At 37.5% G+C, this 27,793-nt stretch overlaps 1 protein-coding gene across 7 annotated transcripts in view; it reads right to left on the bottom strand.

The window, feature by feature from the left end:
• The window catches only part of ST7 (suppression of tumorigenicity 7), a 254,937-nt gene that overhangs the window by 175,570 nt on the left and 51,574 nt on the right, over positions 1–27,793 (bottom strand). Inside the window, exon 1 of one of the 7 annotated variants that reach the window (XM_070468816.1) lies at positions 25,308–25,736. The exons of the other annotated variants lie outside the window; for them this stretch is intronic. Coding sequence (XP_070324917.1) covers positions 25,308–25,329 — 22 coding nt within the window. The 5' untranslated portion in view covers positions 25,330–25,736. Of the gene's footprint in view, positions 1–25,307; positions 25,737–27,793 lie in introns of those variants that run through there. 7 annotated transcript variants of the gene reach the window in all.

The following is a 27,793-nucleotide window of genomic DNA, read 5'->3' as shown; positions in this document are numbered from 1 at the left end:
GGGCTCTCTAGCTCCCAAGGTAGGTAAGTTTTACAGGATGACAAGCCAGGATAGACAACATGGTCTATGAGGTGGGACAACTGCACCAAACTAAGCTCACATCAGATGCTCCAGGACCACCACCCAACCAAGGACCCCAGCGACCCCCCGGGACCTGCACAGGGAGAAGTGGTTCACTGCAGCCACTTTTCTCTCACACCAAAATCATCAATTTTTAAAAATAAAAGGTTTTTATCATACAAAAGGAATATTCCATAACCTTATAACTTTTGATTTTACAAGAAAATATCTTAAAATATATACCAAAGTAAAACAAATTCCCAGAGTAATCTGTAAGTGTTTTAAACTCTTGCATGCCTTTTGTCCTCCAATTCTACTTCTAGGAATTTATCCTAAAGGGAAAAAAAAAATCGCTATGTGCCAAGATTTAACCATAAGAATGCTTATCACATATTTATAGGAGATAAAATTAAAAAAAAAAACACAATAACAAAAGAAAGGATTAGTTTAAAAATGTATCAACCTTCAACAAAATAATCTATGACTAGAATCTAAAGAAGAGCAGATATATGTATACATATAACTACTGATTCACTTTGCTGTACATCTGAAACACAACATTGTAAATTAACTATACTCCAATGACAATTTAATAAATAAATGTAAAAACTGAATGGCTGTTAAATTTGGCATTGTGACAATATATTTATAAACTAGTGTTAAATTTTATAAAGTAGGTGCGAAGAAGTATCTAGAAACTGATACCCTTTTATAGGTATATCACTCATTCACTATTTTATGTTAAAAGAAATTAAGAGAAATTATTACCAAGGGACAGGATTTTGGGGATTTTATTGATAATCATAAAACCTTCCATTTATTGAGCAGGGCACTTGGCTTTAAAGACAGAAGCTGAAGATGTTCACTAGAATTTACACATACATATACCTTGATATAGATTTATCTATACTGTAAAACTCTCAGTACACCAATCTATAAGTACTCAATACATATTTATTTGCATTTATACTTGTATAGGTACATATTCAACACTTACTACATGTGGAGCACTCTTTTAAGCTATTTGCATTTACTATCTCATTAACCTTTCAGCATGGGCTGGGTATTGTTCTCTATTAAATGGCAACCCACTCCAGTATTCTTGCCTGGAAAATCCCATAGACGGAGGAGCCTGGTGGGCTGCAGTCCATGGGGTCCCAAAGAGTTGGACACGACTGAGCGACTTCACTTTCATTATAAGATTACCAAAGATCCTTTGCCCAGTAAAGGGTAGAACCAAGATTCAACCCCAAGTCCTCCTTGCTGCAGAACTCAGGGCCTTCTTTTTCATCTCTCTCCCTTCCCTCATTATTTGTATTATTTAAGATATCCACAATGAAAATGAACCTTGGTGTGCTAAGGAAATAACATGTTATTTTAGACTTTCACTTTTCACTTTCATGTATTGGAGAAGGAAATGGCAACCCACTCCAGTGTTCTTGCCTGGAGAATCCCAGGAATGGAGGAGCCTGGTGGTCTACCATCTATGGGGTCGCACAGAGTCGGACACGACTGACGTGACTTAGCAACAGCAGCAGCAGATGTATACTAAAAAGATTTAAATGGTTTTGTGTTTTTAAAATAGCTCGAACCCTAGCCTTGAGAACTAAAAATGTCATTAGGTTTCAATCAATACTCACTGGGGAAAATCTTATTTATAAGAAGGACTAATCATTGATCTGGCTTGGAGAATTTTGAGCATTACTTTACTAGTGTGTGAGATGAGTGCAATTACGCGGTAGTTTGAGCATTTTTTCGGATTGCCTTTCTTTGGGACTGGAATGAAAACTGAACTTTTCCAGTTCTGTGGCCACTGCTGAGTTTTCCAAATTTGCTAGCATATTGAGTACAGCACTTTCACAGCATCATCCTTCAGGATATGAAATAGCTCAATTGTAATTCCATCACATCCACTAGCTTTGTTCATAGTGATACTTTCTAAGGCCCACTTGACTTCACATTCCGAAAGAATGCTCAAACTACCGCACAATTGCACTCATCTCACATGCTAGTAAAGTAATTCTCAAAATTCTCCAAGCCAGGCTTCAGCAATACGTGAACCATGAACTTCCAGATGTTCAAGCTGGTTTTAGAAAAGGCAGAGGAACCAGAGATCAAATTGCCAATATCTGCTGGATCATCGAAAAAGCAAGAGAGTTCCAGAAAAAACATCTATTTCTGCTTTATTGACTACGCCAAAGCCTTTGACTGTGTGGATCACAATAAACTGTGGAAAATTCTTCAAGAGATGGGAATACCAGACCTCCTTATCTGCATCCTGAGAAACCTGTATGCAGATCAGGAAGCAACAGTTAGAACTGGACATGGAACAACAGACTGGTTCCAAATAGGAAAAGGAGTACGTCAAGGCTGTATATTGTCACTCTGCTTATTTAACTTATATGCAGAGTACATCATGAGAAATGCTGGGCTGGAAGAAGCACAAGCTGGAATCAAGATCGCCAGGAGAAATATCAATAACCTCAGATATGCAGATGACACCACCCTTATGGCAGAGAGTGAAGAGGAACTAAAAAGCCTCTTGATGAAAGTGAAAGAGGAGAGTGAAAAAGTTGGCTTAAAGCTCAACATTCAGAAAACTAAGATCATGGCATCTGGTCCCATCACCTCATGAGAACTAGATGGGGATACAGTAGAAACAGTGTCAGACTTTATTTTTGGGGGCTCCAAAATCACTGCAGATGGTGATTGCAGCCATGAAATTAAAAGACACTTACTCCTTGGAAGGAAGTTATGACCAACCTAGATAGTATATTAAAAAGCAAAGACAATACTTTGCCAACAAAGGTCCGGTTGGTCAAGGCTATGGTTTTTCCAGTGGTCATGTATGGATGTGAGAGTTGGACTATAAAGAAAGCTGAGTGCTGAAAAATTGATGCTTTTGAACTATGGTGCTGGAGAAGACTCTTGAGAGTCCCTTGGATTGCAAGGAGATCCAACCAGTCCATCTTAAGGGAGATCAGTCCTGAGTGTTCATTGAAAGGACTGATGCTGAGGCTGAAACTCCAGTACTTTGGCCACCTCATGTGAAGAGTTGACTCATTGGAAAAGACCCTGATGCTAGGAGGGATTGGGGGCAGGAGGAGAAGGGGACGACAGAGGATGAGATGACTGGATGGCATCACCGACTCAATGGGCATGAGTTTGAGTAAACTCTGGGAGCTGGTGATGGACAGGGAAGCCTGATATGCTGCGATTCATGGGGTTGCAAAGAGTCGGACATGACCGAACGCCTGAACTGAACTGAACTGAATCACTGGTCAATGTAGGAACCAAAGTGAATAAGCCTTTTTTAGCAGTAGGAACTGCCCATCTCTGGCCACTCACTGTAAACTAGGACTCCTTCCCAATGAGCTTAGGACTGATCATTGGCAATGAAGAGGACTCTGGGCAAATTACAGAACAGTTAACACATTAGATCTACCTAGAAGTATCTCTTTTAAAAGTTGTCATATTAGACTACTCTTTTAGCACTTAACATCTATCAGGTACTTTTCATTTAAGTTGTAGTAATAGAAAGTCTAGCCTCCTCCTTCCCCAATTGTCCTCCTTAAAAAACAACAGGGACTTTAAGAGTTTTTATTTCAAAAACTCCCCTCAACATCTCCACATGCTGAGCACAAACATCTGAAACAACTATTTGAATGCAGCCTGGGGTCACTCTCCTTTGTCGCTCAGCTGTGTCCAACTCTTTGCGACCCCATGAACTGTAGCCTCCCAGGCACCTCTGTCCATGGGGATTCTCCAGGCAAAAGTACTGGAGTGGGTTGCCATGCCCTCCTCCAGGCGATCTTCCCAACCCAGGGATCGAACCCAGATCTCCCGCATTGTACGCAGATTCTTTACCATCTGAGCCACCAGGGAAACCCTGTTCCTAACCAGTGTTGTGTTAATCTCAGCTTAGTCATGTCCAACTCTTTGCAACCCCATAGACCATAGCCTTCCAGGCTCCTCTGTCCATGGAATTTTCCAAGCAAGAACACTGGAGTGGGTAGCCATTCCCTTCTTCAGGGAATCTTCCCGACCCAGGGATCAAATCCGGGTCTCCTGCATCGCAGGTGGATTCTTTACCATCTGAGCCACTAAGGAAGCCCCTCTATAGACTAACACTAATGTTCTCCAGAATCTGCTACAGTAAATTATTTCTCAAAACATCCATTTACCACTGTCTAGACAGTTTAAATGCTGGGAAGCAATGAGCTAAACTATAATGTCATATATTGGATTTCATCTCTATCTAAAAATGAAATTCAAGGTTATACTATTTGTTGTGTAATTAAAACAAATCTCATTTGACCCCACCCTCATACATCTCAGAAGTATGAGCTAGCAATAAAAGCACTTAGAGAACATGAACAATTAAGAAAAAAATCTTTAATTAAGTGCACCACAGTATGCTGAACATGATAACAGATAATTTTACTAATTTCATGGAAACTGAATAAAATATTCCCTCCATCTCCAACAGCAGAATCTGAAAAGATCAAAGCACTTCAATTATCTTGACTGAAAGAAATTATCTATTGATAAATCAGGCCTAATCAATGCAAGAGGTGATGGTCAGAGGTTAGGTTCAACCTTTTTGGATCTGTCTTACCACAGGCTTGTTTGTTTTACACTTCATTCTAATCCATTACATTTGAGAGCCTTGTTCAGTTTAAATAGCATCATAAAATCTTTTCCTCTTCGGACTTAAATTGGCTCTCCTCAGGAAGCTTTTGTGTCTGGACTGTATATTAAGGGTGTAACATAAAAACGCAATGCTGTGCATATTCATACAAAACAGAAGGTCACAGGACCTTGCTCCCAAATGCCAAATTCTTCTAATCACCAGCATAAAATGCCAGTGTTTAAGGGGAAGGCTGCCTCGCAAAACACAGCCCAGGAAATTGCACTGGCCGCCCCTGTGGCTTCCACGGCAGCTGTTCGGGCAGAGCGACTCTCTACTTGGACTGCCAGCGTTCCTAGAGCCAGAATGCTGGGTCCAACCAACAGCTTTTAAATCTGGTTATTACAAAGTCACCTGCTGAACTCTGTAAGAATATAATGGACCTTTAGACTGAAGTGCTAGAAAAATGGCATGAAAAAATAAAGTCTGACACTGTTCCCAACCCTAGGACAGGATTTTAAAATGAAGATTGGATTGGGAGATTCAAGCAATCGTGGTCTTTCCACTACATGTAGAACATTTTATTATTATGCAACTACTTTTTCAGAATACAAAATAGGCAGCCAAACACAGCACTGTATGAATATGATATATGGTTGCCCCAGGAAAAGATATAATTGTTACCTAAATGCTCTGTCCCCACTTCCTTTTTCTTTTCAACAAGGTTCTTTGAACACATAGCTTAAATGATCATGTCTCATTTTTCAAGTGCTCGGGCCTGGTGCACTGGGAAGACCCAGAGGGATCGGGTGGAGAGGGAGGTGGGAGGGGGGACCGGGATGGGGAATACATGTAAATCCATGGCTAATTCATTTCAATGTATGACAAAAACCACTGCAATGATGTAAAGTAATTAGCCTCCAACTAATAAAAATAAATGAAAAAAAAAAATAAAATAAATTGCATCCAAAAAAAAAATGATCATGTCTCATTTTTATAGTGACTGGTAAGGAAACTAAGAGTATAAAACCTCGCACAGCTGGTATTTAGCTTTGTTTCTACTACTAATTTTCAAAAGCAAAAAATTAAATAGAAGTCAAGTCAGTTCAATGAGGAATTTCCTCTCCAGGTTCCACTGATTCATGATACGTGCCATGTTGCCCCTTATTCCAGACACGATGTTTTGGAGAGCCCTACACAAAAGAAACGATAAAACAAAACGTGCTACATCACGTCGCCTGACATCCAGTCATTGATAATGTCTCTAGTAGGCCTCTAGTAAGGAGGTGGCTCAGTGGCAGAAATTTTAACACTTCAGGAGTAAGGAGTTCACATAAAACGCAGGAACGTCAAGTTTTAATGCATGGAATGAGCCTCCCAAATCACCATAAACAATTCCCAGAGAGATTTACTAAATAGCAAGGAACTATTTTACTTGTCAGCCTGGGACCTCCACAAATGCAGTTGAGGTCAGAAAAAGAAAAATTAGTACCTCTGGCTTTTAATGCCAATGTCCTAAGAAATCACCAGAATGATTTATAAAACACACATGAAGCTATATAGTTCTTTGTATGCTTCTCAAGAATTCCCAATCATCTGGTTGTTCAAATTAGCTATCAGAAAATATTTATTGATTCATATTAGATTCTGAACTAACAAATTCTTTGAGAACCATTCTATGAAGAACTTACTCAGGCAAAGAAAAAAAAAAAAACTAGACTAATCCCAGTTTTTGGAAGTTACAGATAATAGTACATTTAATGCCAAAGGAAAGGAATATTAACTCCATAAACACAATCCACTTTTATCTACTTAAAAATGTCAGAAAGAAATCCTGAAAATATTCGTGGAAAAAAAAAAAACTGCTCTCATGCTGGCAGCCTAAGTTAGAATGGAGATATTTTATTAAAAATAAAAAAGTCTAAAAAATAACTTTAAATAATCAAGTTAATGTGAAGAGAAAGGGTGTGACAACCATGACAGTGAAGACAGCTAAAATCTCTCCTATGTGTATTTTACTTCAAGCAAATTAGACATACTAAATAAAATTTGAATTTTCAGGCCAACTATTTGCTTTGTAAAGAAGTGTATCCCTCCTCCCAAAAACTAAAAATAGAAAACATTGCTTTCATTCATTTGAAATATTCTACTGACAAAAGGAATCAAGGCACAATTTCAGGAAACAAAGGCGAGGCATACTCTGTATCCCTGAGTTATTGTTCCATTCTGACACCACACACAGCTGGTGTTATGCAGACTCCAACTTCCTCAATGAGAGAGCCTGGAAAAGGTCAATTTAATATTAAAAACAAATGAATGATAGTCAGGTGGCAGCTGGTGGACACCCAGCATCTGAAGACCCAAGAACTCAGGGACCTAGGTATTTATATATAAAAAACCAACTCTGCATGAAATCAAATGTAAGCACAGATTGTATTTGCTTTATGGAAGCTTGAAGGGAAGCAAGGCATACTGCAACACCACAGTAAAAGTCTTTCATAATATGCACAAATTTTGCAGAGAGGAGTAATGCTGCTGTCTGCTCCCCTTTACACAAACAAACAAGAACATCTCTGATACGTGCTAATATAAAACTCAATAAAATAAACCCCAAAGTAAACTTACAGGTTTTAATTTTCCTACTAGTCCTCCTTAAATAGTGATAATTCTGTCCTTCAAATTAAGAATCAAGAAGAATTTATTGAATGCTATTAATCCATTTAAATAGAGATAAGCAATGCAAAGCATGCGCAGCATTCATATCATGAAACAACAAAAAAAAGAATTATAGACATGCACGACTTTAAGGAAATCTAAAAAAAACACAAACATATAAACTAGAAATATTAGGGAATAATTATTTGTATTTAAAGATTGTCCTTAAACATCAAGGTTGAGATAAGATAACATATGGTACCACTGCAAAGGCATGAATTCCATTTACATTTTCCTTAACAAAGAGAAGGACACTGATATTATTGTGTTTAATAAGCAAGACGCTGAAAAATGAAATGAACTAAGTACAGAGATTTGGCAAAGTAAGCATAAAATCTAGAACCACTACTGTTCTGTATTTAAATAAATCTCCCAGGGACTTCCCTGGAAGTCCAGTGGTTAAGATTCCACGCTTCCAATGCAGAGGGGCTCAGGTTCAATCCCTGGCCCAAGAACTAAGATCCCACATGCTATGTGACAGAGCCAAAAAAAAAAAAAAGAAATAAAATTAGATTCTTAAAAAAGAGAGAGAGATAAAAGAGGAGGAGTGGAGAATAGATCCTTAAGTCCTTATAGGCCAAAAAATAAATAAATCTCCCAACACATCATTGACTTTTGTACAAAAAACTGTTAAATGGATAAGTTACTATTATTGTTTAGTTTGGTAGCTACTAAGATGAATACACCCAAGTCACAGGGAAAATGCAATGCAACTGGTAGTATGAAGCAATAACATAAAAGACTCCAATATGATAATACCTAGCAATAATAGGTATCACTTACTGAGTCTTTACTAAGTAATAAGCATTTAATGATATTTTAAAACTCACAAGAGCCCATGACATAGTATATAATACATATGCCATTTTATAGAGGAAGAAATTAGTTGCAGAGAAGTTAGTTAATCCACCCAGGGCTATACAGTTGGCAGAATGAGAATTTCAACCCCCCCAGTCAGATTTCAGAGCATGGAAACCAGGAACCATGCATCCTCCATTAAAAAGTGCAACAGGGTATTCAAAAAATGTGGGATGCATTTTGTAGGGAGCAGTGATTAGAGGGGCAGGGGACAGGGGAAGAATGATGTTTGAAAAGTTGAGAATAATTGTTCTGTGTGCAAAAGAGGTTTCTATGATGATCTTGGGATGAGGATTTAAAAGACAGAAAAAGGCACTTGAGAACCATCACATTAGGAGAACCAGGAAAATTCATCGATACTGGTACCCGATATGAACTTCAAAGAATCCATTCAAATGATTAAGATTTGAATAGCTGGAAACAGAGGTAAGAGCCAAATAGAAGGTCTTGCATGAGAAAAGGGACTCAGGAAAAAGCAAATAATAAATGCAGAGTAGTAGTGGGAGTTAAGCCAGGAGAGGAAGGTGGCAACCATATGGTGGCTAGCTTCGACACCCAGGCAAAAAGTTTATATTTAGATCAAAAAGCAAAGAAGAATCACTGAGAGTGTTTTGAACAGGTGTTGGGCCCTAGAAAAAATGACCAAGCTAGCTGACACGAGGGAATACAAATTGTGTAATTCCACATATACTAAGTCCAAGGCAAAACTAATCTTAAATTATAAAAATCAGAAAATGACTGCCTAGTGAAGAGGGAAACCATTTGGGAAGGGCACAAGAAAACTTTCTGAAGTAATGAGAAATGCTCTATATCTTACTTGGATGGTGCTTATCAGTTCAGTTCAGTTCAGTCACTCAGTAGTGTCTGACTCTGCGACCCCATGGACTGCAGCACACCAGGCCTCCCTGTCCATCACCAACTCCCGGAGCTTACTCAAACTCATGTCCATTGAGTCGGTGATGCCATCCAACCATCTCAATCTCTGTCATCCCCTTCTCCTCTCGCCTTCAATGTTTCCCAGCATCGGGGTCTTTTCCAATGAGTCAGTTCTTCACATCAGGTGGCCCAAATATTAGAGTTTCAGCTTCAGCATCAGTCCTTCCAATGAATATTCAGGACTGATTTCCTTTAGGATGGACTGGTTGGATCTCTGTGCAGTCCAAGGGACTCTCAAGAGTCTTCTCCAACACCACACTTCAAAAGCATCAACTCTTTGGCACTCATCTTTTTCTATAGTCCAACTCTCACATCCATATATGACTATTGGAAAAAAGCATAGCTTTGACTAGACGGACCTTTGCTGGCAAAATAATGTCTCTGCTTTTTAAAACGCTGTCTAGGTTGGTCATAACTTTTCTTCCAAGAACCAACATCTTTTAATTGCATGGCTGCAGTCACCATCTGCAGTGATTTTGGAGCCCCCCCAAAAATAAAGTCTGTCACTGTTTCCCCTCCCCACTGGGAACAGTAGGGATGGGGTTGTTTCCCCATATACTTGCCATGAAGTGATGGGACCAGATGCCATGATCTCAGTTTTCTGAATGTTGAGTTTTAAGCCAACTTTTTCACTCTCCTCTTTCACTTTCATCAAGAGGCTCTTTAGTTCTTCTTTGCTTTGCACCATAAGCATGGTGTCATCTGCATATCTAAGATTATTGATATTTCTCCCAGCAGTCTTGATTCCAGCTTGTGCTTCATCCAGTCCAGCATTTCTCATGATGTACTCTGCATATAAGTTAAATAAGCAGGGTGACAATATACAGCCTTGACGTATTCCTTTCTCAATTTGGAGCCAGTCTGTTGTTCCACGTCCAATTCTAACTGTTGCTTCTTGACCTGCATACAGATTTCTCAGGAGGCAGGTCAGGGGGTCTGGTATTCCCATCTCTTGAAGAATTTTCCAGAGTTAGTGGTGACCCACACAGTCAAAGACTTTGGCATAGTCAATAAAGCAGAAATAGATGTTTTTCTGGAACTCTCTTGCTTTTTCGATGATCCAACAGATGTTGGTAATTTGATCTCTGGTTCCTCTGCCTTTTCTAAATCCAGCTTGAACATCTGGAAGTTCACAGTTCACGTACTGTTGAAGCTTGGTGGTGCTTATAGGTTCATGTAAAATTTTCAAAACTCATTGAATAGAAGACTTAATATCTGTGCATTTTATAGTATGTTAGTTAAATCTCAATTTAAGAGTCAAAAAATTCACCTAACACGGTAGAAGGGGAGCTAAGAAGACAAGTTAAGGTGACTATTACAGAAGTCCATGAGAAAATAAAGTATGTGTGTGTATATGTATGTGTGTGTGCATGTGTGTGTGTGTGTGTGTATAAATTTATCTTGTCTCCTGAGAATGGGGGACATATACAATTTATCTTGTTCCCTGAGAATGCAGGCTGCCAGATGACAGGGACCAAATAATAACTTTTTCTTTTCAAGTTATTTTTTCTCATTTTTTCAACTTTTATGCATCTGACATTGCCATTTTATCTTCAATTATACTCTATCTCATAACCAATATACATATATATAGGTATTCTGGTATGAAAAATACCTATAATTTCATAATTCTGATAACTTCAGAATTTCATAATTCTGGTATGAAAAACTTTAAAAATAATTAAACTACTGCTTGCTTATGTGCTATTAAGGGCTTGTCCCCCCTACTGACCTATTTCATTTAACAATCTCATGAGGTTTCCTATTATACCCATTTTACAGATGAACAAACTAAGGCTGAGGTGATACCTATAACAACAGAGTAAAATAGGCACCCTTGTCTATATATCTCAAATCCCAGGTTCTGAAGCACTGTGCTGTACAATTACACCAAAAATAATTAACAAAGTAGGGTTATCTGGAACTAACTCAGAGAAAGGGTGACAAAGTCAGTACAGATTAATTCATAATCCATTAAATATATTTATCCCCATAGTTTTCAAAAGACTAGTTAACAAGGGGTTATTACATGACTGTTGGGTTATTTATTTTTTAACTGGGGTATAATTGCTTTGCAATGTTCTGTTTCCAATGTACAACAATGTGAATCAGCTATTGTTGTTCAGTCACTAAGTCGTCAGACTCTTTACAACCCCATGGACTGCAGCACACCAGGCTTCCCTGTCCTTCACTATCTCTCACAGTTAGCTCAAACGCATTTCCATTGATTTGGTGATGCCATCCAACCACCTCATCCTCTGTCATCCCCTTCTCCTCCTGCCCTCAACCGTTCCCAGCATCAGGGTCTTTTCAAATGAGTCGGCTCTTGGCATCAGGTAGCCAAAATATTGGAGCTTCAGCATCAGCATCAGTATTTCCAATGAATATTCAGGTGATTTCCTTTAGGATCAACTGGTTTGATCTCCTTGCTGTCCATAGGACTCTCAAGAGTTCTCCAGCATCACAATTCAAAAGCATCAGTTCTTTGACATTCAGCCTTCTTTATAGTCCAATTCTCGCATCCATACAAGGCTACTGGAAAAACCACAGCTTTGACTAGATGGACTTTTGTTTGCAAAAGACAACTCTGCTTTTTAACATGCTATCTAGGTCTGTCATAGCTTTTCTCCCAAGGAGCAAAAGACAACTCTGCTTTTTAACATGCTATCTAGGTCTGTCATAGCTTTTCTCCCAAGGAGCAAGTGTCTTTAAATTTTGTGGTTGCAGTCACCATCCGCAATGATATTGGAGCTCAAGAAAATAAAATCTGCCACTGTTTCCCTTTATCCCCACCTATTTGCCATGAAGTAATGAAACCAGATGCCATGATCTTAGTTTTTTGAACGCTGAATTTAGAGCCAGCTAAAACTCTCCTCTATCACCCTCATCAAGAGGCTCTTTAGTTCCTCTTTGCTTTCTGCTATTAAAATGGTATCATCTGCATATCTGAGGTTGTTTTCTCCTGGCAATCTTAATTCTAGCTTATGAGTCATCCAGCCCGGCATTTCACATAATATACTCTGCATATAAGTTAAATAATCAGGGTGACAATATACAGCCTGACGTGCTCCTTTCCCACTTTTGAACCAGTTTATTACTCCATGGTTCTAACTGTTGCTTCTTCACCTGCATACAGGTTTCTCAGGAGGTAGGTAAGGTGGTCTGGTATTCCCATCTTTTTAAGAATTTTCCACAGCTGTGATCCTCACCATCAAAGGTTTTAGCATAGTCAATGAAGCAGATGTTTTTCTGGAATTCCTTTACTTTTTCTATGATCCAATGGATGTTGGTAATTTGATCTCTGGTTCCTCTGCCTTTTCTAAATCCAGCTTGCATACTTGGAAGTTCTCAGTTCACATACTATTGAAAACTAGCTTGAGGAATTTTGAGCATTACCTTGCTAGCATGTGAAATGAGTGCAGTTGTGTGGTAGTTTGAACATTCTTTGGCATTGCCCTTCTTTGGCACTGGAATGAAAACTGTTTCCACTCCTGTGGCCACTGCCGAGTTTTCCAAATATTCTGACATATTGAGTGCAGCATTTTAACAGCATCATCTTTTAGGATTTGAAATAGCTCAACTGGAAAACCTCCACTGGCTTTGTTCGTTCTGGCACAGAGGTTAAAGTGTCTGCCCGCAATGTGGGAGACCTGGGTTCGATTCCTAGGTTGGGAAGATCCCCTGAGAAGGAACTGGCAACCCACTCCAGTATTCTTGCCTAGAGAATCCCACGGACGGAGGAGCCTGTTGGGCTACAGTCCACGGGGTCACAAAGAGTCAGACACAACTGAGCGACTTCACTTTCACTTTCTTTTTCTTTTTTTCACTTTCAATGCTTCCTAAGGCCCATTTGACTTCACACTCAGGGATGTCAGGCTCTAGGTAAGTGATCATACCATCATTGTTATCCAGGTCATTAAGACCTTTTTTGCATAATTCCACGTATTTTTACCACCTATTCTTAATCTTTTCTGCTTCTGTTAGGTCCTTGCCATTTCTGTCCTTTATTGTGCCCATCTTTGCACAAAACGTTCCATTGGTATCCTCAGTTCTCTTGAATAGATCTCTAGTCTTTCCCATCCTATTGTTTTCCTCTATTTTTCTGCCTTGTTCACTTTAAGGCTTTCTTCTCTCTCCTTCCTATCCTCTGGAATGCTGCATTCAGTCAGGTCCATCTTTTCCTTTCTCTTTTTCACTTCTTTTCTCAGCTATGCGTAAGACCTTTCAGGCAACAATTTTGCCTTCTTGTGTGTTTTTTCCCTTTGGGATGACTTTGGTCACCTCCTCTTTTAGTGTTAGGAAGCTCTGTCCATAGTTCTTCAGGCAGTATGTCTACCAGATCTAATCCCTTGAATTTATTTGTTACCTCTGCTATAAAAACATAAGGGATTTGATTTAGGTCATACCTGAATGGTCTAGTGATTTTCCTTACTTTCTTCAATTTAAGCCTGAATTTTGCAATAAGGAGCTCATGATCTGAGCCACAGTCAGCTCCGGGTCTTGTTTTTGCTGACTATATAGAGTTTATCCATCTTTGGCTGCAAAGAATATAATCAATCTGGTTTCTGTATTGACCATCTGGTGATATGTATACATACGTCCTCCCTCTTGAGCCTCCCTTGTAACCTCCATCCCACAGGACTATTGTTTTATAAACTGCTTAAAACAAGGGTGGAGTTTAATGTTAGTTGCTTTAGGCATTAGATAAATGTTTATAGATTCATATTTATAACATATATACATAATATGCTATGTCCTGTCAATTCAATCTCTACCAAATCTGGCTTCATGAAGTTTGAAGATTTATCACAACTAATGTCAAATAATTAGAAAAAATTCTTAATAAAATCAATTTGAATTCAGTTTAATTTTTAAAGGTGATATGCCATCCTGAATGTATTTTTAGGCTTCAATTCTCTTGAAATCATAAGGATCCATAGATTTAATAGACTCCTAAAAAGGATGGTAACTTAATAGGACTATAGGAGCAGTTTCATAAGAAGAAGGATTCTATTTCTAAATATAAAAATTCATAAGTTCAGATCCTTCTAATTAAAAAAACATGAATATTTAGGTAAAAATGGGAGTAAAACCACTTCTAAAATATAAGAAAGTGATTTCCTAAGATAACAAACAAAGGAAGAAAGCAGTTCATCTTGGTGAGAGAGCAAATGCTTTAAGAGCTATAAAAATAGCATTTTATATAAACATACAACTCTGCTTATCTACTTGTTAAAACATATCTCCCAAAATACTTCTACATGGCAACAGTTGATTTAATAAAGTCTCATTTCTCAGGCTACTTAAGACTTTTCACAAATCCAAGCATGTCCTTCAAATTTGAATTAATGAGATTTTACTAATATCACCAACTTACATTTTACGATGCTTTCCCTAGAAACATATATTCGAGATTGTTACTCTACTCCAGATAAGTATTCTTTTATCAGTGGGGGAAAAAAGACAAACCTAACTCTTGGAATTTCATAACTCATTTTATCATTGCTGAGAAAAGTTAAAAAAGACTTAAATGAAAAGGCTGATATACCATGTTCATGAATTGGAGAACTAAAAATTGTTAAACTATCAACTCCCCCAAACTGCTTTTAGATTATACACTCTCAATCAAAATACCAGGAGGAATTTTGTAGAAATTGACAAGCAAGTTTTATTATACACTCTAAATACCAGGAGGTACTTTGTAGAAATTGACAAGCAAATTTTAAAATTTCTGTGGGATGAAACAATCAAGTATAGCCAAAAAATTTTGGCAAAAGAACAGACCTGGAGGGCTTAGATTACTTGATATCAAAAGGAATCATAAAGCTGTAGCAATTAAAACTATAATATTATGGCCTAAGGATAAACACAGAGATCTCCGGAATAAAATAGGATAGAAATACAGGGTCAGTTGGTTTTTGATAAAGTTGCCAATTCAATGGGAAAAGGACTGTCTGTTCAAGAAATGGTGCTGGAACAACTGAATTTTGGTGGGGAAGAAAAAAGAAGTAAATGGCCAGCATTACCTCACACTATACACAGAAATTTACTGAAAATGGATCATAGAACACAGAAGCACAACATATAAAACACTTGGGAGAAAATACAGGGAAAAAAATTTTATGACCTTAGGGTAGGCAGAAAATTTTATATAGGACACAAGAAATTGAGAAACTGTATGTTATCAAAATTAAAAACTTAACATCAGTAAGAAAACAAAAAGCTACAGACTATAAGAAAATACTGTCAAGACATATATCTTTAAAAAGATCATATCAAAATATATGAAGAACTCTCAAAACTCAATTACAGAGCTTCCCTGGTACTCAGCGGATGAGAATCTGTTGCCAGTGCAGTAGACACAGGGTCTGTCCCTAACCCAGGAAGATCCCACGTGCTGCAGAGTAACTAAGCCCACGTGCCACAACTACTGGGCCTCTGTTCTAGGGACTGGGAGCCACAACTACTGAGGCCAAGCACAGCTACTGGAGCCCTCGGGTCCTAGAGCCTGCGCTCTGCAAGAAGAGAAGACACCGCAGGGAGAAGCCCAGGTACCATGACTAGACCAGCGCCCACGGGCCACAACTAGAGAAAAGCCTGCATAGCAATGAAGACCCAGCACAGCCAAAACTAAATAGATCAATGAGTTATTTAATTAAATTTAGAAAGTGAATTGCAACGCTTTCTCGGATGCTGTGATTTTAAAAAAATATACCCAATTATAAGACAAAGTATCAATATTTGAACAGATATTTCATCAATGAAGATACATCAATGGTCAACAAGCACTTGAAAACATGCTCAATTTTTTACTGATGAGAGAAATGCAAGTTAAATTCATAATATATCACTACGCACTCAATAAATTAGCTAAACTTTAAAAGATTGACAATATTAAGTATTGCCAAGATATGAAGCAATTGAACTCCCACACATTGCTGCTGGGAATGCAAAAAAGTATAACCATTTTGGAAAACAGCTTGGCGATTTGTCAACTGCATTTCTACATTCCTAACCAAGAAAAGTGAAAACATATTTCAATACAGAGAATTATACATGAGTAATTACATCAGCTTTGTTCATAAGAACCGAAAACAGGAAACAATTCAGTATCATCAGGCAAATGGCTGAGCCAATTATATATATTTTTCTACTAATAAAAAGAGACGAAGTACAAACAGCCATAACAACACGACTGAAACATTATGCTAAATGAAAGAAGTTATGCACAAAAGTAGAATACATTGTATGACTTCATTTATGTGAAAGTCTAGAAACATGGAGATTAACTAAAGTGGCACAAGGTAACTTTGGGAGGTGATGGATATGTTCTGTATCTCAATCGCACTGATAATGATGGTTATACATAGGTATACATTTGTCAAAATTCATCAAGCTGTACATTTTAAATGGATCCATTTTTAAAAATGGATACATTTTATCATATGCATATTATTCACCAATAAAATTATTTTAAGAAAAAGCTGGTTTCTCTTGTCATATTCTGCCTATTATACAATGTCAATTCCAATGACATCCAATTTTTAGTTTGATTCATGGGTACCTGTGTCAAAAAAATCTAATTTACACTGACTTAACTGAAAGAGAAACATACAGTTTTAATATTATAACCCTCTCAGTTCTCCTCTCACTGCCTCACTGCACCATATCCAGTTGAACTTTAAATTTCTTGAAAGTTTTTTTCCCTCTTATTGCTTATCATGGGCAATTCCTCTATACTCCATAAATATTGGTGAAATTAAATCAAACAGAAGTTCTCCACAGTCTTTCTTTCCTAGTGTTATTCTTGAGAACAGAATAGAAATTAAGCCTTCAAATGTCCCATGGTTTTATTTTTTCTTTCACTCACTTTAACACAACCTTCTTTCAAACAAAGTATTATGCCAGAGCCCAATATGTTAAACAGATGTACATTTATAGGTTTGAATTATAATATTTAATAATAAAGTCAACCAATAAGAACCTGAGTTTATTTATCAGCAGTACCCAAAATATCAAAATTACTTATTTTTAGTATGTGAATGTATCTGTTGTTCTTTCAGGTTTTTTAGCAATTAAAAATGAAATTCAAATCAAATATTAAAAGCAGGGGTCAGCAAACTAAGACCCATGGGCCAGAGCTTGCCCACCACCTGGTTTTGTGCAGTTCTTGACCTAAGAATGTTTTCTTTTTTACATTTTTCAAGAGTTGGGAAAAAAGAATATTTTTGATATGTGAAAATTATATAAAAATTCAAATTTCCATATCCATAATAAAGTTATATTGGAACACAGCCACACTTATTTGTCTATGGCTGCTTTTGTGCTACAACGATAGAGTTCAGTAGTTGCAAAAGAGACTGAACAGTCCACAAACTTTAAATATTCACTATCTGGCTCTATAGGAAAAGTCTGCAGACTCCTTGTTTAACACAAATCCTCATAGCACCAATTTCATGGAGTAGAGTTTGGAAACTACTTATGACACAGTATATTTTGAAAGATTACCACTAAAATATTTTTCATTCTACTTGCTCTTCTACAAATGCACTCTTCCCACTTCCTCACCGAGAAGTCTAATTCTCTTCCTTCTGAATCTGGGCTTATTTTAGTGACTTGCTCGGCCAATACAATATAGTGGAAGTGACTTCTAAGACTTCCAAGATCAGGTCATAAGAAACCTTTTAGCTTCCTTCTAGGTCTCTTGGATACTCTGCTAAAGGATGCTTTCTCTGAGAACCTAGCATCATGATATAAGAAGCTTGAACCTTATCGAGAAACCAAATATAGGTATTACTGCCTACAACCTTAGCTGAGCCCTAAGTCAACGGCCAGTCTCAACTGATATTCATGTGAGAGAGCTATTCTGGACCTCCAGCTCAGATGAACCTTTAGATAACTGCAGCCAAGAGACATCTGATTGCAACCACATCAGAGACTCTACATGAACACCACCAGTGGCTCCAATCAATCAGTCAAGCTAAATAGACTTGAATAGAATAAAATAGAACTGAATAGAATAATAAACACTTATTTCCACTTACAGTGTTTTGGGGTGGTTTTTTGTATGGCAATAGACAACTGAAAAAGCATTATATTAAAACAAATCTAGGAAAGTTTCAGGTTAGAAATTCTAGACTTCTGAGTCAAGCCCACGCTTGGACTATCCATGCATATCAACAGGCCGAACCCTACTAAAGTCTCCACTAAGCCTAGGTGTTCTAGAAGTAGCCATGGATGAAGGAAGTGGTAAATAACACTCTAATGGAGCCACTGTGGTTTCCCAATCTGTATGCATTCCAATCAGACTCACTGTCCCCCAAAATATGCCAATATGCCTGAATCTTATTCTGAAATTCTCACAAAGAAGTAGAAAATAATTTTTCTAATTTCTAAAATAACATCAGGATTGGCAAAGAAACAATTCTCGGTTTTCATGCTGTAAATGAATTGATGATTATAATTCCTCTTTATTTTTACTTGATAATATTAAATTGATATGTGAACTTAGGTGAAATGTAGTCGTTAGGTCACTATATAGTCAAGTATCAGTACATGGCAGTTTACTGCTAATACATCTGGGCTTAGTAATAGAAGTCCATATTGTTGCCTACTCCTGCCTGAGGGGTGACAGGTAAGAGTCGTTCACTGACAATATTTCCAATATGTGCCACTTATGTGTGATAAACTCCTTAACCTGAAAATTTTAACTAGACTGAATATCAATCCCCTATGAAGCTGATACATCATATTTTCAATATTCCCTTAAGCCACAGTGGATTCAAATTTCAAAGAATGAGTGCTTTCTATATGTTAGGTATGCTACCACACTCTGGAGATATGTCTTCATCTGGTGTGAATTTCATTTAAAAGAGAGAAGTGGCTCTGAATTATTTTGATATTCCAGAGAGTCATAATGTGACACAGAACGGTATGTTTATTTTAAACCAAAAGGGATACTACTGGAACACTTAAAATTCTTATTCCTTCTTCTTGACTCTATAACTGTTTTCAAGTTTATTTAAACATTTATTCTTGTCATTATTTTTCACACTAATGTGGAAAATACTTGCACAGACAAGTGTTTTAAGAGGAAAACATTTCAACTCTTAGTGGCTTAAAGCCATCCTACAAAAGTGCTGTAACCAACTGGTGATAGCTGCTGCAGCGGTGACTAGTAGTGAAAAACACGGGGCATTTGTCAACCCGGACCTATTTCATCAGTCTCATGTAGTCTCTTCCCTTCAGATCTCCTACTGAGTCCCTTCAAAGATCCTCGTGATGGAACTTCCACCCAGTCTTACAAAGTGACATTTCCATTTCTTCAGCCAGTCTTTCCCACTGCCAGAGTCCAATCTCCACAGTGACCCTTAATAAGCCCTACCCTGGTGCAGATGTCCTGGCCCAAAAAGGCAGATTCCCCTAACATTCAAGAGTTCATCAGGTAAGTCACACTTTAGGCCTGGAGACCTTAGAGGGTAGATGGCCAAACCCTGGTAGAATGTGGTACATCCATGATTTGCATCCAGGCAATCGAGCACCAGAGTCTCTGCACTTGTCACTGCAACAGGCACGTGGCTGCTGCCATTTCTACAACATGCATTAAACACACATCTTGGTCCCTCAGTTCACAATAAACTGAATCCATTACTAATAAAAGCAAAATCTCTACACAGAAAATATTACAATTTACCACTCACACAGCAAATGTGACATTACAGGGCTTTTAAATAATTCAAAACTGGCATTTTCTAATTAAAGACACACTAATAAGCATGTTAATGAATGTTTTACACTTCTTAGGGAAAAAATAGTGGGATATAAATACACTTCAAAAAAATGTAAAACTGACCATACAATTTATTTTCTCATGTTCCATATGGTCTTGTATTGAACATGTAATAGTATTTGAACATAATTTAATGTGGTGACTACTGTTAACGTTAAAAATACACATTATTAGTGTAACTGATATGGATTCAACCAAGAATCCATAACAATTCTATTCACATCCTGTGTAACTCCATGGGGATTCTATGAGGAAAGTTTCCATATATGGTAATTTTTCCCCATAGACTCCCCACAGTTTATACAGGATATGAATCTGGTCCATTGTGACAATGAAAACAACAGATCACTGAAAACTCATGTGTAATTTCTGCTGAACAAACCAGACTAACAATTAAGGAAACCAGTACTCAAGTGAAAATAAGTACTCTGAACATTTTAAAATAACCACTGGGTATTTTCATTCCATTCCTATACTAGCAGAATCAGTAGATAAATATCCAGGGGGAAAAAAACCAAATTTCTATCTTTATTTCATTTAAAATATTCCCTTGACTCTAAAAATTATGATACCAACTATTAACAGGCAAGAAACCCAAAAGGAAATTTCACATCAGACTTAACATTGTCAGAAGAAAAGAAAAGACAATAATATAGTATGACAAGTCAAAAGAATTATATGAGCTTTACTCCCCAAGCTTCTGTATGACCATGTCCCAGTGCAAATTCCAGTGATTCATAATTAGTTTTCTTTATTGTGATTTTAGCCATCTGCATTTTCTACTTATCTAAAGTCATGTAATGTTTTTTTTCTTTAATGTTCTAAGTATAGAGTTAGAGGTAAGTTTTTGTGTGTATATTTAAGTATGTGTATTTCAAGTAAGATGAAAGCAACTAAAATTCAATACAGCTAAATAACAGCTGGATTAAAGATTTGGAAAGGAAAATGACTCTTTCTGAATTACCTAGCTTCATATAACAAAAACTACTAAAGGGAGGGCTATAGTACTAAAATGTCAACCATACTAACAGCAAAAACAGCAGTGTCATACAATTACTTAATAAGAACTAGGGCTTATACTGCAGAACAGTCCAGTTGTGAACAGCCATTTTTGAAAGACCATAGTTGTTGTTAACATCTCAACTGATTCACAGAAATTACACCAAAACAATAGACCCAAGTTTAATCTCACGTATGACTGGTTGTCAAGAATGGCCCTAAAATACATAAAAAGGGAATGTGACTCATTTATTCTTCTGTAAAAGAGTTGTCTGTTTAATTATACAGTTTCTTGGTGATCTAATATTGCTAGAGTATATTCATTTTACTCTCACATAATGGCTCAAAATTTGAGATAATTACATTGTTCTTAGAAGTATGATATCATACTCACTATTAAAACTGAGAAGCTGTCAGTTCCAAATTAATGCATTCATCAGTAATGAAAATAAAAAGCAACAGCTGCCCTTTTGGTGTGCATCAATGAAAATCATATGGGGCAGCACATATACCACAAATCCTTTCCAGCATCTTGCTGCCTACTGAAGGTGAGGTGGGCATGCAGAAAATGGCAAGGAAGATTTGCAAGACAGCAGTCATACCACAGCTAAAGAGAACTGACAGTCTGACACACAGGTCCACCATATCCCCATCACCACTAAACTCACAAAATACTACTGCTCTGCTGGGATTTGGGTAATTTCTCTTTCCCTTTCAAGATATAGTAGATGTTCTTTCTAATATGTTACAACTACAACAAAATGTTGAGAGGAGGGATTAAACGACACTATTTACCCCAAGGGTATACTGTTCTGAAAAGGTAGGATGTTGCTCTCTTCACTGGACTAATAAGGTAGGTGCTTTTAAAGATACATTAACTTATTAGAAAACAGCACAATTCCCACCACAGCACATCTTAAATGGTACCCTTGAGGACTAAAAAACTTAAACATGGGAGGGGAGACAGGAGGAGGACTGAGCTAGAAAAACACTAATTGAATAAATGTCCATGTATTTGAAGTACTTACTCTTTGGAGAATAATTGGCTTTATGATGAAGGATGTAACCAAATGGCAGCAGGACAAAGTCAGTGTCCCTTACGCCACAAAAAGAAAAGATAAACTTTTTCTCTAGTTATAAAATTTTAAAAGGAAAAGAAATTTTAATTTTTGTGAATTGCATTGATTTTAAAATATGAACTATCATTAAATCAAGCATTCAACATATGCATTTAAATGACCACTCCCCTCACAAAACTTTCTTTTAGTACTTACATCCTAAGCCTAAATTACTTTGACCAGACTAAAATTGCATTTCCTCATAGAAGGTAAAGGGCAGGCCTACTACTCCCATTTTTAGACATGGGAAATTTCAGTAAAGGAAAAGCTCAATGAAATACATCAAGATGGTAACAGATTACAGAAGCTATACTTCCTGCTTTGTCCTAATGATTAATCTACACATGACATAGAACACTTTCATTTCAAAGTAGCCTGAAAATAGTTTGGGCCAATTTATACAACTATGGGAGATTCAGATACACCAAGTTAGAAAAAATGAGATTCCAACGCTGTTGGAGTTCTTCTGTGAAGTGAATCAAGAAGATATTCACAGAAGCGAGGTCAGCCAGAGCATTCATTAATTCTGTTGCATAACTATGTAAGTTTTAACTCTGATAAACTTTTTACTCTTCCAGGTAAGATTTTTGTCATTGTTAAGGCTCTTAAAATGTGTGTGTGTTGGGGGGAAGGGGGTGCTTTTTGGGCGTTTACATTAAGTAATACGATTTCAGTGAGACTAAACATGTTATAATGTGATTCGTAGGTTACCTCAAATTCCTGACCTGAAACATGAAGTCAACTTACTCAATCCAGTACTTGAAAAATGAAGGCATGGAAATTGCTATTGACATTTCTTTCTCTTATAGGCAAAGAGTTAAAAGCAGAGAAAGAAAATTTTAAAGAACCATGTACAAGTGACAATATCAACAGGATTCAGAATAGTGATCACCTTTTGGTGAGGAACAGAAGTAATACTGGGACAAGAAATATTGACTAGGAAGAAATATTGACAAAACAACTTTCTGGAGTAAAAGCAATGTTCTGTATCTCAAACTGGGTAGCAGTTCCAAGGTATAAACAGGCAAAAATTCAATGTGTTCCACACTTTGATTTATGCATTTTATTGTATGCAAACCATACCTCAATTTAAAAGTAAAAGCATCCAATACAATTAAGATACTGCAACCAGAAATTAAGGATAAGAATTATGAAATCAGAATATGTTAGGAAAAAAAATGAACCTTTTCAGGATCTAGCATAGCACTGTACACAGAATAGATAGTTAAACGAGTATTTACTGTAAAAATTTAGTAAAAATATGCCAGGTGGTTTGGAAGATCCCTTCTGAACTAACTAGAACTTCTAATGTGACTATTTTTTCTTAATACTCTAAATATAGTCTCGGTCTATAAAACAGTCTCCAAAAGATGGAAATTAAAGGCCTAGAAAAGCTATGCCTCAAAACACAAAGAAAATAAACTTGTCTCAACTCTGAGTACACATTTAAGGAATCTCCTTATCTAAAGAAGGCAGTCCATTCTCAACATTTTGCAGCTACTGACAGTACAAATCTATCTGTGGTCTTCTACTGACAAGCAGGAAACAAAACTTAATACTCAGTAAAGTAAAAAAAAAAGCCTACATGATGATGTTCTGTCTTCTGAATGGCATTCTATCTGTACAGTAATTTGGTAGCTATGGAGACCAAAAGCAACCAGCAGTTTTAAACACAGATCATAGCACATGAGTGATATTATCAAAAGATGAGGTTTAATGATCAAGAAAGGCTGTCTGCTGTGTAAACCTAGCCAGACAATGTTAGAGTCCCTATGTCAAGAACCCAAAGTTTCCCACATTGAGTTTCAACTTCCATTTTCAGCTAAACAAAGTAATAAGACTAATTTTCCTTTAGGATGTAAATACTTATATCTACTCTACCTAAGTTCCTACTTAAACAAAATTCAATGACTGAAATGAAACTGGAAGGTCTTCACCACTAAATAATCTGTTTCCAATCCTGGGTGACAATAATTCCAAATGTATCACTTAAGTGAATTCAAGAAACACTTTTAAATTACTAAAAAAATAAAACTAACAACATCCTGAATGGGACATCACATCTCATTGTTATTCTATCTTGACCTTGATAAGGCATTGTGGTAATTTCAGAAATGGGATGCTTCTAGGTAAAACAACAAAAATAATCCACCCTTTAAAATACCCAATCAAGAAATAAAAGACCTGAGGAGTATTAGCTCTCTCGAAATACTGCTATTCTGGAATAATCATCAGCTTTGCATAAATAATCACACTGATCACCCAAAATCAGAGAGACTGAATTATATATTCATAAGAAATGTTTCTTAAATTCCTGCCCTAACCCTCTCCCCACAAAGCCAGTGTCTTGCCAGTGTTTAAAGCCCTAGGTCAGCAGGTTCAGTCTCTTTATAAATTCTGAACTGTCACCTTTGCTTATGGATAATGACAAAATATTCTGCAGAGCCTGTATAACTGCACTGACAAGTTATACTATTCTACACCCAACATTAAATAATCCACGTTACTTAGGCTGGTCATCATTTTTCAAATACCCATTTTAGCTGTCCACAAGGGCCATCCAGCCCAGCCCCTTGTGCGGGGCCTGCTCTGCACCAAAGCAATTTCATTGTATAAGTTTTAAGACAGATATGCTGCTGCTGGACTGTGGCGCTAGCCAGCAAATCAAAATTGAAGCCATTGTGTTAAAAAAAAAATCCATTTTTAAAAAAAACCTTAATTTTTATTTATCTACATATAATGTCTGCCCCTATGTTTCCGTAAAATATGGGAAGAAGATATAATGATACCTCTTTCTCCTTTTAGATTAAAAAATGTAAGCCTTTTTTTCTTTCTTAATAAACACTATCATGTCAGATCCTCACAGTATCTATTTTAGGGTTTAAGGACCATTATAGAACCACAACAATAGATCAGTGACAGACTTGATCCCACCAGTTAACACATTCTGGGGAGGTTGCCTAGATTCCTGTCTTCCTCCCTCCCTCTTGGAGGCCTGATTTTGACCACACTGACATCCCTGGCCTTAAGGATGAATAACCCAGTTAAGGGGAAGTCCTTTTCCTGAGACCAATTTCTTTGTAATTAGAGTCAAAATACAAAGGCTGGTAATGACCTCAGGCAAAGTGATATGAACTCCAAGCCAATGAAACCATGACAGCAAGCAGATTTCTAAACAGCAAAGTGAGATCCATTTACTTACATGAAGATTCAGTGCCAAACATGGCTGGCTCCAGAGGTTGCTCTTAAAAAATTAGAAGAATGGAGGAAAGAAGGAAGAAAGAAAAAAATCGAGGAGAGTGTACGTGTGAGAGTGGAGAGATGAGCTGCTACACAGCAGAGGTCATGAAGAGACAATGCAGTCCAAACTGTGTCCAGCTGCCAGATTCTCCTCTTACAAGCTTCAGTGTTCTCCCGTGTGACTGAAAAGCAAGGTCTCCTATAGCACCAAAGACCGAAGAGCTGCTTTTGAAAATCCAATAGGGAAAGGCAGGCCGACGTGGCTCTTCTGGGATGCAGGGAGGCAGGACTAGGTAGCAGCGGGGGCAAGACTGGGAGCAGCAGCAACAGCGGATACTGCAATCCCCAGCCCAGTTATAGCAGTAAGACAATAGCAGGGCTTATGCATACACTGGTGACGTCAGAGACACTGCACAGACCGACTGCGCTGCCTGAGCCAGAGGCTCCAGGGGCTTCAGGGGAGCAGGCAATTCAAAGGGGAATTCCTTTGTCACAAAATGCTCAAGACCAAGAGCCACATACATATTCACATATATATTCACCCTCCTGACAAGATCTTCATCTGAGACACCACGCACTAAAAGAGACCTCAAAGAAATTTAAATATTGGCTTTGTAGCAACCAACCACAAAGATATGCAAATCAGGGTTCTTGATTTTATGCAGCAAGTAGAACTTTTCAAGGGAATTAAGAACATGAGAAATGAGAAAAACCTACCTTTTAAATAACTCCAGAGTTCATTGCTTTTTCAGTAGGCTTGGGTGGACTGACAGATTAGGGGTTGTACACTCAATCACAAGTATGTGAAAATACGTACACTATTCCACACACATCCTGGCATATAAATTCACAAGCAAATGTAACAGTAAAACAATACTGCTGCTGCTGCTGCTTCTGCTAAGTCACTTCTTTCGTGTCTGACTCTGTGCGACCCCATAGACGGCAGCCCACCAGGCTCCTCCGTCCCTGGGATTCTCCAGGCAAGAATACTGGAGTGGGTTGCCATTGCCTTCTCCAAAACAACACTATAAGGGCTTAAAACACTGTTTGACACCCGGTGAGCGCTCAAATGTTAATGAATACATTATTAGCTATCTTACAACTATTATTCAAGTGTGAAAACCACTACTCTAGGAATATGTGTATGTACACATATTTTTCCTATCCTATTTTTTTTGGCTTTATTTTTCTTTATTTTGCCCTATGAGAATTCCTGTCATTTTTCCAGGTAACTCAGTAATGTTAATACTGTGCACACACACCTGTGTAATCCTGTGTGCAAGTAGGCATGTATGATTAACAATCATATTTCTTTTTCATCCACCAAGACAAAGAAGATATTATTATTTTGTCTCTTGACTCACTACCTGCATTACCTTTACTCTTTGAAATCTACTTTTTTCTAAAAGTTATAAGTGCACAGGCTTTTCTTAGAATATCTATACAACACAAGCAAAGAAAGTTTGTTCCAATATTTTAAAAATATTGAAATGCACAAAAAGTGTGGCTATTTTTCAATAATCCCATTGTTAAAGTTATATAAAAGAATAAGTTCAAAAGCTCAAGTTTCTTTTCCATTCATTTATCTAAGGTATATACTTTTTCTAATACTTTCTAAAGTTTATAGACATGTCTTTATATAACACAGCTTTTAAACACTAAATTCTTATATGATTGTAGAATTGCAAATTACCATCTAAAAATATCGTTAATAGTTCTTTCAGTCAGTATATGTACATCCACCTCATCTTTAAGTGGTTACATAACAGTCCATCGTATGGATGTGCATAAAGGTAATTTGACCTTCATCTTTCCGAAAACGCTAAACCATTGCGGAGAAACTGCAATGATGCTACACAAGAACAAATGTTTTATTGTAGGTAAGATAATAACGGGGCTTTCCTGGTGGCTCAGACAGTAAAGAATCTGTCTGCAATGCCGGAGACTTGGGTTCAATCTCTGGGTCAGGAAGATCCCCTGAAGAAGGGCAAGGAGGTCCACTCCAGTATTCTTGCCTGGAGAATTCCATGGACAGACAGAGGAGCTTGGTGGGCTACAATCCATGGGGTCACAAAGAGTCAGACACGACTGAGTGACTAACATGTTAACGTTAACAAAGATGATAATAAGGGCTTCCCTGGTAGCTCAGTGGTGAAGAATCCTCCTGCAATGCAGGAGATGCTGAAGATGTGGATTTGATCCCTGAGTTGGGAAGATCCCCTGGAGGAGGGCATGGCAACCCACTCCAGTATTCTTGCTTGAAGGATCCCATGAACAGAGGAGCCTGGCGGGCTACAGTCCATAGGATCACAAAGAGTCAGACACATCTGAAGTGACCGAACAAACACACACACAAGATAATAATAACCAATTTTTACTGCATGTTTACTATGTGCCAGGTATTATTTTGGAAACTTCACATATATCAGCTTACTTAATCTTCGTAAC

This window comes from Odocoileus virginianus, chromosome 1 (assembly GCF_023699985.2).
Source record: "Odocoileus virginianus isolate 20LAN1187 ecotype Illinois chromosome 1, Ovbor_1.2, whole genome shotgun sequence".
Taxonomy (NCBI): Eukaryota; Metazoa; Chordata; class Mammalia; order Artiodactyla; family Cervidae; genus Odocoileus; species Odocoileus virginianus.
Note: the sequence above shows the minus strand (reverse complement) of the source record. Positions and strands in the feature narration are given on the sequence as shown.